The following is a 15,986-nucleotide window of genomic DNA, read 5'->3' on the forward strand; positions in this document are numbered from 1 at the left end:
TTAGCCTAATCGCATAATTGCCTAAGTCATTTTTACTGTCACAATAACAAGAACAAATATCAATGTACTTGCTAAGAATTGGAAAAAAAAATGTGTTTTCTGAAAACATTCCAAAATGACTTAGGCAATCATGTTCTTAGGCGAACGACTTGTCAGTCAAAGTTCTATTAGATTTCCAATGAAGTCGTGGCCCAATGGTTAAGATCATCGCCTGCCACCGTGGGGGACCTAGGTTCAAAACCCTGACTGGACCATCCGCCAACATCCCCCGGACTCACGGCTGTGGTGTCCTTGAGCAAGACACTGATACCCCGAAATGCTCCCCGGGCGCTTCAGCTGCCCCCTGCTCCAGTGTGTTCCACTAACATGTGCATGTGTTCACGGTGATGGGTTAAATGCAGAGAACAAATTTCGTGTGCATGCATGCATGTTCATGACAATAAAAGATGATTCTAAAAAAAAAAGTGTCCCAGTGATTGTGTATAATCCCATCAGAATATTTCAGTAGAAGCAGCAATGGACAACTTGCTCAATGGCCACTTCAGTTGCGTAATCACTTCCGCAAACCTCAGATTCTGATTATTGAATGCATCATTTGAGGAAGACTTTTTGGAGTTGCTGCATTCCCTCCTGCAGTGTTCTGGATGACGCAAGCCTGATGACGTCATCAAAGCTCGGACACTATAGAGTTTTAACAAAAACGTCTTTGTCATGCACTGTGCATCGTGGAATTGGGCTCTTATCATGTATAGGGGCCTTAAGAAGAAGACGAGTTACTTGTTGATGTGTAGGATTAAAGTTGACTGAGCAAATGTGAGATGACTTCAGTTGGGAAGTGACTAAAAAGACTGTGATTCACACGTGGTTTTAGCTCGTTTTTCTATCTCAGGGACTCTCAAGAATGCCCTTAGTGGTGATAGTGAGGGAAGGGCTTTTTGTGTTCTTTTTCAGACTTTGCTCACTTAGATTGTCATCATCCGAGGGCTTTAAGGACCACTTAAAATGATTGAGTAAAGTGAATTTTATGACATTGTCATTTGACAGAAAACGACCATGTAGGGAGGATGTACGTCAGATATTAGCTAATCTTATTACATGAAATGCATGCACAGCTTGCCAAGGGAGGATGAAGTGTGGTAAAGTTACTCAACAGCCTGTCTCACACTAGTGTCCATGCGTGTAAAACATCTCAGGGGGGGGGGGGCAGAAAGCGCAGACAAACACAACTTCTGTTAATGATTCAGCCCAAGTCATGAAGTGGCATTGAGAACGGATATACAACTGCCCGTTCTGTTTGTAAGCTATGAATGGACTATAAACCAGGTGGTGAGCTACTCAGACAAGTCAGCCAAGAACATTTGTCTCATTATCGAGGTGAACTCTGACCATCACGGTCTAAGGCACCCCCATAGGACTGATTTATGGACTTAACTGTCTGACCCTTCCTTGGCTTTAAAGGTACAGGTAGTTCCAAGTTTTCACAATCAAGGATACGAAAAAAAAACAAAAAAACCCCAGAAAAATCCATCGCTGAGCAGGAGAGGATGGGGGAGGAAAAGAGGAGAAACGGCAGTAAAACAGACCAAAATCCAGATGTCAGCTGTGAGTCAGGGGGAGAGACGAGTTGCATGCTAGATGTTCTTTAACCAAATGCGAAAGTGTAAAAATAAGTCCCAAATCGAGATTTAAACATTTCCACACAGGTAGCCACTCTAATTTCTGCGAGTAGACCCTTGGTGGACCCCACGTGATGTCCTTTCTGTGGCATGCAAAATCTGAAATAGTGCCTGTCATGTAAGTAGATTTTGAACCAGTTTGTTATTTACTCTAGTATTGTTTACTTTGCACATTTAACATCCCTGACAAATTATCCACCTGTCCCAGCTTTTTTTGGAACGTGTTGCAGCCATAAAATTCTAAGTTAATGATTATTTGCTAAAAACAATAAAATTTATCAGTTTGAACATTAAATATCTTGTCTTTGTAGTGTATTCAATGAAATATAGGTTGAACATGAATTGCAAATCATTGTATTCTGTTTTTATTTATGTTTAACACAATGTCCCAACTTCATTGGAATTGGGGTTGTATTTTTGTATTCTACTCTCTTCTAAGAGCACACTGACTGGGAATTCTGCTACAGCAAAGTCCGCTATGTGAATCACTACACTACCAATGCCCATTGCCTAGAACCCAAATAGCTGTAGCAGCACACAAGTCACACATGTCCATTCTTTTGGTCACTTTTTTCCTCTTGCTTCAGTTTTCTTCTTCCCAAACTTCATGGATGACAAAATGCTTGAGTCAGCAGCTTGTCTGTGAACTGCCATCCAAGTTCTTTAACCCCCCTCCCCCCTACAGAGGGAGTGAGGTCAAGCAAGTTTGGAAGCTTCATCCAGATGATGCTCCAAACCCACAACCAATAGCCATACAATGGCATTGTTGCCCTATATAATGAAGTCTGGATCTGTTTCAACTTCCTCAGGAAGAGGAGTGTTTGTTCGGACTTCCATAGTTTCCTATGTACGTAGGGGGGTTTCTTAGCAGATACAGCATTGTATAAATGTACAATATTTCTGCCATCATGATCACTGTTATATCTTAGGTTGTTGACTCACGTTGAGTGATACAAATTTGTTATGTGGGCCCCACATAATGCAACAATGTAGGCAAGCCATTCAAAATCCCCTCTGAGTCACCAGTCTGGCTTTTTATCAGCAGACTTTGTCTCTATGTTGGTTGTAGGATTGGTTCATCGACAATCATACACTTTTGTCACTGTACCCTCATAAACTATAAATTGACCATTCAAATCTTGATGCTGTCTCCATTCAACAGAAAGCTTTTTTATTTTGTAAAGTTTATTTAGACTTTTTGTTCAAAGTCTATGTTCAATTCTGGTCGTTGCCATACAGTATATTGACTGTATTTTTGCTCACTCTGCTTTTGGATTAGCTGTGAAAGGAATTAAATTGGTTGCTTTGGACATTCAGCCATTCATTTAAGAGTTTTACAGCCACAATTTACAAAACACACACACACACTGTAGGAGCTCTGGGTGAATGGATTGCAACACTGCACTAATCCCTCTTTTGCACTTATTTGCTGACCCATGTGACTGTTCTATCTTATTGTGCACCCACAAAAGAGCAGGCTCACACGGCCTTATGACTCAGAGACTGCACATTATGGCTGATATGTGGAGGACATTATGCATATAATATTATTTTACATGCACAGGAAGTGCCATTAGGGACATAATTCAAGATTACCTCTCTCTCTCTCACACACACACACACACACACTTCAGTATATTAGACAGATGGGTGAGAAGATTTCAGTAGTGTTTGTGACCGTGTTTCAGTTGTCTATGAGCAAAACCTTTTCAGTTTGTTTGAGAACATTTCATAAGTGTTTGTACTGCTCATAAACACTATTGAAACTCAACTAGAGAAATGTTATATATGATATACATATACACAACTGAAACGCATATTTCAGTATATCAGACAAACTAATTTCAGTAGTGTGTGACGTTTCAGTATTCTGTATGAGCATCAGTAATGTGTCATGTTTCAGTAGATGTATTTGTGCACACAAAAAAATCAGTAGTGTGTGTGAGAGGGAATCCTGATTTGTCTAGAACAGCCCCTCATAGATGGAACGTAAATGTTGCAGATCGTACATAATTCCCAACAGTCTGGTGGCTGATAATGGGCAAGCCGACATGCAAACATATTACTTTGAAGTGTTTTTTTTTTTATGCACCAATGTGCAGAACCTTAGGTTTTATCTCACCTCGAGTAAATTTAGAGCCGACGTTCCATTCAATTGCCAACAGAGGGCGCGCTCGAACCACTTCCAAAGTTAGACTGGCTGCAGTTATGCTTGCGTTTTCTCCAACTGAAAGAGAGAACATCTGTACAATGTTTATATCAGAATCATCTTTATTTGCAAAGTATGTCCAAAAAAACACAAGGAATTTGTCTACGCTAGTTGGACCCGTCAACAGTCAATTGACAGAGAACACTTTTGAGACATAAAGACATTGAGAAAAACAGTCACTGAGCAATAAAGGGTTGCTAGTTATCTGGTAATGCCGGCTCAATTTTTGTTTTTGTTTTGTCAATTGTGGAAAAAAGATGCAAAGTCCTCTAGCACTTAGAGTACGTCGAGACTTCAAGGAGTGTATGCAGTTTAAAGTCACTAGTAGCACGATAACCTGGGACAGTGTTGATTGTGCAAATGTTGCAGATACTCCTCAGTCAGTGTGCAAGTGGGGCAGATGCTACTCTGACATGATTGGCCAGTATTGGTCAACAATAGATATACAAATAGCGCTGCGTGGCGAGACTACTATGTTAGACAATGCATTCATAGAGTGCAAAGAGCAAATTACATAATGCAGTTTCAATATGACGAGCCAAGCACAACAATGCTACCAACTTCCAACTTTAAACCGTATTCACTGCAAAGCAAAAACACACAAATCAGCCTTTATTTTTTGACCGAGATGACTGCTTGGGGCACTAAAGTTAATTTCTAAGGCTATTTGGAGCCCATCGATGGCAAACACAGAACGTTACAACTTGATTTCTGCAGAAGCAAATGGTTCGTATTGTGTTACGGAACGTTAATCACATTCCACGTGGTGTTGATAAGCGATCGGGGTAGCGAAAGAAAAGCAAACTATCTTGAATTACTGAACAGCAAAGTGGTGCAGGCGTTTGCCTCTACAGATAATCATGCAACAAATAATGTTATTACTGGAATTATGGCAGAGTGGAGTCTCAATCCTCCACAGGAAGTGACAGATCCCCCACACACATACAAGTACAGGTTACAAAACAATTAATAGTTCTAATAATAATGTAAAAGTACATTTACTGTAATAAATCAATACATGCATACAAACAGAAGACACAACTAACAAAATGCCACATTATAAAGATTTTATTGCAGGCAAACAATATTATAAATAAAATGCGCACGCTATAAAAGACCATCACGGCCTCGAGTCTCAGATGACAACAAACGCTTAATGAAGTGGATTTTAACCACTGATTGAGGCCTACATTCAGGATCTTATATATATCTTACAGATTTCTAATGCTCACCAAGACTTGTGCACTTTGAAAAAAAAAATTGGAAACATTTGAGAAAAACAAACACCACAGCACTCTATGTCCCTCTTGGTGGTTATTATGGGCTCAAACTATTTTCAAGATGGCTAAAAGACTTCTGGCAAAACGAAACAAACAATGGGAGTGTCCAGGAACAAAGGAACTATTAGTAGCTCAACTTTTTTTTTCTTTTTCTTAAATCATCATATCGATTGTCTGCCTTTTCTAATCTACTCTGACTGGAAACAAAGTGTAAGAAGTGCACCTATAAACAGCTTTGTTAAATTGCTTATTGTTTACAGTCAAATAATATTTGGAGGTTATGAGACAGTAGCGTGTTTTGCTTCACAACTTTATACAAAGTACTCAAGATGGCCGCTGATGTCATTGCTGTCGTTTCCTCTCAGACTCTAAACAGAAATTTTCAAAGGCTTCTTCGATTTCGGGATCCATCTCGTCGTCAAAGTCGTATCTGTGAACACAACAACAGCACACTATATTACACATTTTTTCCACAATCACCAAGCTACACGTGGCCTTCCTGTGCAATATAACAGAGGCATTCATGAGTGATCTTGCACCTCTTTTGCAACCTACTGCTAAACTGAATCAATCGTAGCTCATCGATTACTCAGAGAAAAACTGATTTTGCATTATTAAATATGGTGACGTGCACCTGTGGTGCAGGTTTTTGCTGTAGTTGTACACTTGGGGTCACCAGCTCACGTTGTACTGTAGTACCTGTGACTTTGAATGTGTATGGCTTTAGAAGGCCGGACCCTTATGAATGTACTTATTACATGTTTGCTTACATACTGTTTGTTCAATAAAGCAACTGAATTGAAAGTGCACCAGCAGTGGTGCCCATCCTTGAACACTAGCAGGGGCATTGCAATATCTTCTAACTAGTGATGGTAGGCTGTATTAAATTAAAATTGGTTAAACTACATGTAGGCCTCTCTCTTCCCCCGACTCTCCTACTTGGAGAGGGGGCTAGGTGGTGATGATCTGAGGTGGACCACTTCCCTGGAAGCGTTGCTGTGGTGGATTCTGTATCGACAGACTGGGCCAGGTCCTAAGAAGGACTTCCCTTATGGCATCCAGCTGTGGTATTTCAAATCTCTTTAAATTGACTTTCATGGTGTTTTAGCTAATATTGCACAGCACCATACTACGTGATACATGTTGACATCCATTGCAGGGTAGTCATCCTAGAAGGGAGATCCCTTCAACCAGTGCTCCCTTCTCAAGGTTTCTTTTTTCTCCTCTCCAAATGGGGTTTGAAGTTCTTTCTTGCCCATTTGGGGGTTTAAATCAGGGGATGATGTCAATCTGTCAACTGTGGGTCCATGAAGTCCTTTGAGACTTTTTTGTAAATAATTGCTATACAAATAAACTTGACTTGATACGTTACCATGTGTAGGCGATCATAGATATGTTTTTCTACCTTGTTAACTGTGACATGGAGCAAACTATGGCCTGCAAGCCACATATATAAAATGGATTCATTAAATGTATTCATGTTTAACAATCTTTACTTTTTTTAAAAACTATCTTCATCTAATTTTAAAAAATGGTTGATTTTGTTGTAATAAAACATCTTACTAAAATAAACAATTGTATATTTAAGTTCAACAACCTTTTTATTCTATTGATAATTTTCCACTTCAAACTATGTGAGTCCCAGGATGCACATGTCTTGAAACAATGAGTCCTAGCCTTGGAACGATGAGTCCCTGCAACTTATCATCGTGGAATAGAGATACAGTAACCCTCCGCTATATCACGGTTCTTGCTGCGCAGTCCTGCGATAGTGCAGATTTTTATTACAGTTGTTACTCTATTTTTTTATACTGTTTGTAAAATATTTTTTGTGTTATCCATTGCTCTTGCTCTCTTTCATTATATTATATTTTGCCCTGCCATGATAGCAAATTTTTTAGGATATATTTTCCCCCAAAATATCACGATAAACAGTAGTAGAGTTTTTTTTTTCTTCTGCTATTGATAAAGATATTAGAGCGTAATAATTCAAGTACATCCTTTTTAACAACAATTAACTTTTATTTATAAAGAATATTGAACATCTATACCCCAACTGGCTAAGGAAGGAACTGAAGAGATGGTGTTAATACCAAACAATACAAGAAAAACAATTGGGATACAAGTACTTACTCATCATTTTCAGCTTCATTTTCCCCACCAAAATCATGGAAATAGTCTTGCTTTTCCATGAGCTCCTGGTATTTCTCAGCGTATTCTGTGAAACAAAATAGTCCCATTTAGAGGAGTATCAGCAGATCTTCTCGACTTCTTGTGCAGAGAAAACAGGGTGAGACGAGCATAAATGTATTTTTTTTTTTTTAACAAGAAACGTCACAAAAATCTGTCTAAATCAGGTTACTTCGTCTCGGGCAGCTCCTCCACTGATATGCCACATTCTTACCTGGGTCTGCTGCTGTAAAAGGAGTGCCGTCCTCTGTGTAGAACGTGGGCTCGTTCTGTCAGAAAAAGCAGGGATAACAGGTTTATGTAACGAATAAAGGAGGCGCAGTACAGTACACAGCACATTCACCATGAAGTAGTTGGGGTCGTTGTCAGGCGTAGCATTGCTGGCCGCTGCAGCGCACACTCTTCCCCAGTCACTAGACCTCAGCTCCACGAGCTTTAGTAGCATTTGTCGGACATCCCTGAAGAGGAATGTATACTTTATCATTCTGCTCTGCTATGTAGTGCTGCATTGTCTTCCCTGTTGATACAAGACGTTGAGCTGTATACAAGCACACACCTACTGCATGTGGCATCCAGCACAATAGTTTCTATCCTGTGGATCAGCTCTTCCATGAATGGGTTTCCTCTTTCTTTCCAAGCATCGTCCAAGGCGGAACCTGTCAGCTTCAAAAAGTGAAGAAAAAAAAAATCCTCATTATATTTACTAATACAGCAATTGCTAAATAAAATCTTGAAGAATAAGTCAATAAAGCTTGAGAACCTTGAGCAGTTTGACAGCACAGATGATGTTTGCATCCACAGGACTGGAGAGCAGAGTGTTCAACAGGTCTTTCAATGCGACCAGAAGGACATTAGCTCGATTTAGAGCTCCTTTGCCACTCTTTATCTAAACAACACAGATTGAAATGCCTTTCCACACCTGACACTGCAACGTGTTTTGACTGTTCACTGACTCGCAGGGTATATTTTTTATATATATATATATATATATATATAATATATATATATATATATTATATATATATAATATATATATTATATTATATATAATATATATATATATATATATATATATATATTATATATATTATATTATATATAATATATATATATATATATATATATATATATATATATAGACAAACAACAACCATTCATACTCACATTTACACCTATGGGCAATTTTAACTCTTCATGGGCCATGCCTGTTTGGAATGTGGAAGGAAGCCGGAGTTGCCAGAGAAATCGCCTCAGTCAAGATTCAAACCCAGAACTAGGGATGGGAATTGATGACATTTTTACGTTTCCATTTTCGATACTGCCTAACGATTCAATTCTTTATTGATTCTGAAATTCGTAGTTTGGGGGAGAAAAATCCTCCAGGGGACTGGAAATGAATAAAATAAAATAAAACACACGTTAGTTAGTAGTTGTGAGAATGCCGGCTGATCCATGCAATGCGTACACTGCGCAAAACGATGTCATCAATTCAAATAGAATCGATAAGGGAATCACTAGAAAAATTCAGCTAATAATAGATTCCAAGGTTTCATTAACTTTGAAATGGCTTCCCACCGATTCTCGATACCCATCCCTACCCAAAACCTTTTGACTGTTGAGGCACACGTGCTAATCACATCTCCTTCCATACTGGCCATTAGTTATCCATACATTCATTATCTTGTATCCTGTTCAGAGTCGCAGGGATGCTGGAGCCTCTCCGATTTGACTGTGGGAGAAAAGTGCAGTGGTCGCCCGTCGCACTCAGGCAACAGAGACGGACAGCCATTCAGATTCACATGCATATTTAAAATCAGTGGGCGCACATAAGTGAGCTCTGTGTACCACAGAACGTACAGTACATTATTTACTTTTGTTTGCATTTTAACTGGTCAATAAAGTAAAGCTGTGATTAAAGCATCATGTAGAAACAAGCCATAATTAGAAGAGAAGCAGTAACATTTCACACACCAGGAGCACGATGAGCTAGTGATTAGCACGTCTGCCTCTGAGTTCACAAGTTTGGGGTTTGAATCGTGCTGTGTGCAGTTTGCATGTTCTCCTCATGAGTGCATGGGTTTTCTCTGGGTACTCTGGCTTCCTCCCATCCTCCCACTAAAAACATGCAAGTTAATTGATCACTCTAAAGTCTCCATAGTGAGTGTGACTGGTTGTTTGTCTGCATGTGCCCTGCAATTGGCTGGCGACCAGTCCAGGGCGGACCCCGACTCTCGCCTAAAGTCAGCTGTGATAGGCTTCAGCTCACCCGCGACCCTGAGGACAAGCGCTCCAGAAAATGGATGGATGGCCATTCACACATGCACAAAACAGAAATTCTTACCTCCAGATGTAGGTAGAGTTCTCCAAGAAAGAGCACAAAAGCATGGAACTTCTTCTGTGTGTCAGAGTCCCCTTGCAAGGCGACATCGCTCTGCTCAAATTCTTTGTGACACCTGCAACACGCAATGCTTTTTTTGTTGAGTGTGTGTGGTTGGGTGTAACTACCGGGGACTCTATCATAGAAGGGTATTTTACTTTAGCAGGAGCAGCTGACGAAAGTTACCGCTGGGTGGGCTGAGGTTGAGATGATGGGACAGATAGTTACAAAGGCGTGCGCCTGTGTAAGCGAAGTTGGGAATGGCGGTGGACTGCAATGAAAAGGACATTAAATCACTGTAAACGAGGGGTCTCCAACATTTGAGCATCTGTGAGATACTTTTACATAGAGAACGTGCCAGAGACCTATTCATGTTTAGTAACATAAATTAACATTCAATAATGGTAATACAGGATTCATATTGTGTAAAATAACTTAAATATACCAATAATATGTATTTATATATATTTTTTTATATTATACAGTGGAACCTCAATTTTGCGGATCTGGAAACATCGGACTTCGGATTTAACAGACAGAAACAGATTGATGGTGTCTGATTGGTACTTAAACCGCCCCATGCAATGGGCTAATAAGTCCATGAGCTCAAGAATTGGTTGCTGCGGTTTACTGGTGCCACTAGGCATCGCGAATCGATTGGAACGGAGAAAACCCACGCAGGCACAGGGAGAACATGCAAACTCCACACAAGCGGGGTCCGGTATTGAACCCCGGTCCTCAGAACTGTGAGGCAGCCGCTCTAACCAGTCGTCCACCATGCCGCCACTAAGGAACCGGAATCGCTCAAATTCAAATGATGCCAAACCCTAGGTGCCACAATGGCGCAATCAACAGACAGAGACCGTTTAATGTATTTCGGTGACGCTGTTGTTTACTTGAGGTGCTCCAACTTTCTCCCACCAGCATGCCATTATCACCCCTCCCACGCACCAGCGATTACGGCACTTTCATGGCAGTACTAGACCATCACAGCAATGTTTAAAGGTAAGTTTAGGTAAGCTTACATTTATGTACAATAATTTTTCACTGTACTAGGAGTTTTAGGAAACGAAAAAAGTTGACGGACGACCCCTCCCCCCTATTAGTCCGTTAAATTGAGGTTCCACTGTACACCTGTTAATTGGTCGCTGATTGATGGTGTTAATTTTAGTACTGGAAAGAGAAACCTTCCCGTATGATAACTCAAATATTTACCAAAACGCACAAAAACACATTTTATCTATTTATTTGTTTGTTTGTTTTTTATTTAAAATTGGGTACAATTGTATGTGCATTTTAATACAATAGGGCCTTGACTTACAACTTTAAATCCTTCTGTGACCATGCTTGTAACTCGAATCACTCGTGTCTCAATGGAGGTTGCATTCCAAAAACTTCAGCTTCTTAATAGAACAATCACTTGCACTTTTCATTTTCTTGGGAGCCATACTGAGGGATAATTTACAGCAAGAAAAAAAAAAAAGTGGGAGGTTTTGAAGTGCACACGTAACTACAAAAAAAAAAAAAAAAAAACAGCTGAGCAACGACTTTTATCTCAAAAAACGTGTAGGATGGTGTACTCGTAAGTTGAGCTGAGGTAGCACTGCAGTTCAAAAATTAAACACTCCTGTATAAAAACTCAAAATAATATTCACCAACAAGCACATGTTGACTACTTTCAAAGAAACTGTTGCGTGCTGAAATTGTGTGTAACGAGTGATTCTGATTGGATGGGAATTTAGATTGGTTTTAGCAAGTGACAAATCAAATGTGTGCAATTGTATTTTGTCTCCTTGGTGAGCTACTGGAAATGGCCTGGAGAGCTATAAGCTAGCTCGCGAGCGACGTATTGGAGACACAATCCATAAAGTTAAAGATAATGAGGAGCAAAACCACGAATGAACATGTACGGATGGGTACCGAAATTGCTACTTTTTTTTTGGTACCGACCAGTACAATTATTGTTTATCTCTGTTCCTTGTGCTGTTCATTGCAAGTAACTTTGCTCTGCACTTTGTAATACTATTTATACTTATTTGTAAAATACTGTACCTTTATTTTTACATCATCCTCTTTTGCTCATTTGTTTTAAATTTAGATTTGTCAAAGTTTATATATTGAAAATTAAATGTTAAAATGAAAAAAATAGGTTTTCTTATTGAACAAATTATTCAATACTACAAAAACACACAAAAGTACCAAAAATTGGTATCATCGATTACTGGTAGCGATTGCCAGGTACTGGGAATTGCTACAGTACCGGTTTCGAATGTTAAAAGGTACCCATCCCTATGAACATCCTTACCTCTGTGTAGATCAGCTCCACCAGCTCTGCCAACAACACCTCTGTAGTAACATATGAATTTAGCACACTTGTTATGTGTTCGACGTCCGACTCAAACATTCCAGGTGAGGAGCTCAGGTGGCAAAGGAAGTCTCGGACCATATCTGCCAAGGATGGGATGCTGAAAGTGTCGTCGTTGTCCTCATAAAAGGTGTGGACCTTTGATTGGGAAAAAGGTAAGAAAACATGAATAAATCATTTTGATAGTGTTTTAAAAAAGAAAAAAAGGTGTGATTATGCTACTAACGTCATTTTGGTACACAGCAGTCGGGACAAACTCTGGAGCGCTGGCAGAGAGTTTGGACGACTCAACCAAGGAATCCAAATGATTACACCCCCTGGACACTGAAGGACTGTTGGCATTTACACTGTGCTGGCCTACGCTTTGTCTTTTGCTCTCTGAAAGTAGAAGAAAGGAGACTGGTGACACCGACAGCTTAAAACTCTTGCACTCGATCTCATGTTGAGTCAAATCAATCTTATTTATTTTGTATCAATTCACAACAGAAATACTTTTCATAAGGAGCAGATCTACAAGCACGGTCCTCACAAATTGAGTAATCAACGGAACCAAAAAAGCGACTTGTGACATTAAATTCCAGCTAATAAACAGACTACATGACTGGAATAATTTTCACATTGTGCTCCATATGATTTAGAAAGGGGCCCTGTAGAAGGCAATCTTGGAGTCAATTGCGCTTAACATTTCCAGAGACATAGTGCCCATTTGTACATTGCACAGAAGCTGATTTATCACCAGGTAGGAACTTTTGACCCAAAGTATGTACTTCCAAGCCGAAAATATTTTTCTGTAGTCACACGCATTCCTGGGCTCATTTTATGCTACATTGTTGAGCATTTGAAAATTTTACTTTTTTAAAAACTCATTAAGGATTGCGTTTGTGTAAGTTTTGACAAAATAATTTTTTTTCCCCCAAGAGTCGGCACTTTTTTTCACATTATCTGAAAAATGTTTTGTCAAAGGTGATGCAGGTTGATAAAAAAAATAAAAAATACCAAAGCTTGTTTGGCATCAGGAAAAATAAAGCAATCCCAAGATAAAAACTTGCTTTGAATAAAGTCTATGTCATTTATTTTTTCCATTAGTGGGGGAAAAAAAAAATCTATTTACTTTAATGATTAACTTTGGCATGTGTTCTGAGTTAATTAGCTGATTAGGGTGTGATAACATGTATTTTCCAATATTGAACTTTTCTTTTTATAACAATATACCAATTTTCTGAGAAACTGAATTTAGGATTGTCTGTAAACCATGGTCATCAACTTGCAAGAAATACAGGCTTGAAATATTTCACTATGTGTAATGAATCTATATAATATACAAGTTCATTGTGTGTCAGAAATGTTCCAGGACTGGTATCTCAAAAGATATATATATTTTAAATAGACTTTACGCCGATCTGATCGGTTTGATCGGTATCGGCTGATAATTAGCATTTTATGTCATAATTCGCCGATCCAATCAATGACGTCATCGATCGGCTCCGCAAAAGACATTTACTCCGCGTCGCCGTCGCATATGAATCCAAAAGCTAGTTTATTTTTAGCCTTCTCACGTGTCTTGTGGCGTAGTACTGTAACTATCTGAAGGCCAACAAAGTTTTTTTTTTTTTTTTCCATCTCGCCAGTGAAAAAACACGGTGTGGGACTATTTTGTGGTGTCTCAGACAAACAACACGCAAGTTATTTGCAGTCTGTGCACAACTGAAGTACGTCGTGGAGAACGTCATCTAAATGATTCAACACAAATTTGATCGGGCACCTGAAGAATGTACACAAGGAGGAGCATGTTGCGTCAAAGTGAGAAAGTTAAGAGTAAGCATGTCATTAACAATATTTGTTAAATTTAACTGCAATAAAGTAATTTAATTACAGCAGGTTAGTACCAATTATTTTCGTCACGTTGTAATGTTGATTTGACCTAAAACTAAACTTAAACCTAAACTTATGTCAGTGGCCAATCCTTCAATGCTGCTAGAGGTCATTGATGTTTTACCTTTTGTCTAAAATGCTAGAGAATAATTTTGAAGATACAGTACACAAGTATATACAATAAATGAACAAGTCATGTAAATAGACACATTGCTTCAGCTTGTGATCGGATCGGTTATCGTTTTTTTAAACTTGCTGATCGGCCCCAAAGACGCTGATCATGTAAAGCCTAATTTCAAATCCAAACTACAAGTTTTCCCCTTCGAGTCTAGCGCACTTTCCCAGCCTTCACTGCCACACCTTTGCGCACGCCTGGAAGGATTCTTCCGGGATCATCCGCAGCGCCGTCATTTCAGCCATCTTGAGGTCATCCACGATGATCCCCTTGAGCTTGGAAAAAAGGAAAAAAAAATTTGCACAAAGCCAGATTGGGTGTGTAGGGAGGTTGCTCGAGCATGATGATGTTCTTCTTGGCTAAGAACTGTTGGATTCTCATGGCATCACAAGCAGGCTGTTGTCCTGCCACAACTCTTGCATCAAGCGCACTGAAAGAAGCAAACGCCACAGGATCTCTTTGCAGACGTGCCGGTTGATCGTCTGGCCCACGCTGAAGGGAAGAACTTGTAGTTTGGGTTTGAAATTCATATTTTATGACACTAGTCCTGGAACCTTTCTGACATACTTTGTATGGGTTTCACTTTCTGAAATGAGTGACAAAAAATATTGAACTTTTTCATTATTATTTTTTTTCAGATGTTGCTCAGTGTATGGAAGACGTACAATGACAGTTTTGTACACTAGATGGTCCTGTGCCTAGTATGTTGACAGTGATTTTGCAACACTGGTCACCTGACACCAACGTAGAATTACCACAGTTAGTAACTTTCTATGTAGGTTTGACGTCACGTTTAAATGGTGCTTATGCATTAAATGATTGACAAGCGAGTAGAAATGTTTATTTGAAGCTACGTCATCCCCTACGAAAAAAGATGAAAATGCTAAATTATCTTAATTCCGAGGTTATTCCTCGGCTTGTCCTCACCTGGACACTTCCACATTTGGACGTTGTTTATTTAAGTCGTTTGCTTCATAACGAAGGGAGTGCGAAGGTGGGACGTGTTTAAATAAAGCTGACGCATTTTGGCCTACTTTAAACTAACAAAACAGGTGCAAGTTAAGGGCATGGAATCGAACGCGAAAGCTAAAGGCTAGCTAGTTAGCTAGCTAGCTAGGTAGTTAGCTAGCTAGCGTTAGCCAGCTGTCTGCTCCTTACCTCCACTAGCAGCAGCAGCGCCATTTTCAGTGGCCGTGCTAATGTTGGAGTGGCCGGGAGCTGTGTATGTTTGAGGTTGTCTCAAAGGTCCCCTTTGGTTGAAAAATGGTAATTGATTGCTGCTGTCCCAAACTGCACTCGAGTGTGCGGCGTCCGCTGGAAGATTTCGGCTTCTCCCAGCTCCGGGAGCTCTGTTAAAATTCTCGTTCATGACCCGCTTATTTTGACAACTTTACCGCTCAGTAGAAAACATCTACAGACAATGAGGAAATTACGTTTTCGCTTAACAAATCTTGGTTGTTTTTAAGCTCCAATGCGTCCTACCGTTAGTTCACGTTGGGGTTTAGTCCATTTTTAACTTTTTTTTGGCCCACTTCCTGATAACAACCCCGCTGTTTTAATATTAGAGGGCGAGTTAATGTCATCTAGTGGTGTGGCGTGGAAGCTCAGGAAGAAAGTGGTAAATGGGTACAGTGGACATTAAAAGTATACGCACAACTCTGCGCAAATGCCAGGTTTTTGTGATATATTTAAAACAAAAGAGAGAGAGAGACCAAGATAAACCATTACAAAACCGTTTCCACCGTTAATGTGACCTATACAGTCATATAATAAAACCCTCTCAATCTCTCAAACACAAAATATATTATGGCTCGATGAAACCGTAGTTGTAATTATTGGCGA

At 39.6% G+C, this 15,986-nt stretch overlaps 1 protein-coding gene across 2 annotated transcripts; it reads right to left on the minus strand.

Annotated features, from left to right (window-relative positions):
* Window positions 1-4,938: 4,938 nt before the first annotated feature.
* On the minus strand, window positions 4,939-15,704 carry paip1 (poly(A) binding protein interacting protein 1). Of its 2 annotated transcripts, XM_061767513.1 has the most exons (11): window positions 15,303-15,704; window positions 12,324-12,475; window positions 12,038-12,235; window positions 9,891-10,003; window positions 9,697-9,808; window positions 8,116-8,241; window positions 7,912-8,018; window positions 7,699-7,813; window positions 7,570-7,624; window positions 7,299-7,383; window positions 4,939-5,595 (listed from the first exon to the last, which is right to left on the minus strand). In XM_061767513.1, exons 1-11 carry the CDS (start codon window positions 15,511-15,513, stop codon window positions 5,508-5,510), a joined length of 1,362 nt encoding a protein of 453 aa, XP_061623497.1. In that variant the 5' UTR covers window positions 15,514-15,704; the 3' UTR covers window positions 4,939-5,507. The 2 variants fall into 2 exon arrangements, with proteins under 2 accessions (XP_061623497.1, XP_061623496.1); XM_061767512.1 differs by having other exon boundaries at window positions 7,570-7,813.
* Between the last annotated feature and the right edge of the window lie 282 nt (window positions 15,705-15,986).

Source organism: Phyllopteryx taeniolatus, chromosome 3, assembly GCF_024500385.1.
Source record: "Phyllopteryx taeniolatus isolate TA_2022b chromosome 3, UOR_Ptae_1.2, whole genome shotgun sequence".
In the NCBI taxonomy this organism is placed as follows: Eukaryota; Metazoa; Chordata; class Actinopteri; order Syngnathiformes; family Syngnathidae; genus Phyllopteryx; species Phyllopteryx taeniolatus.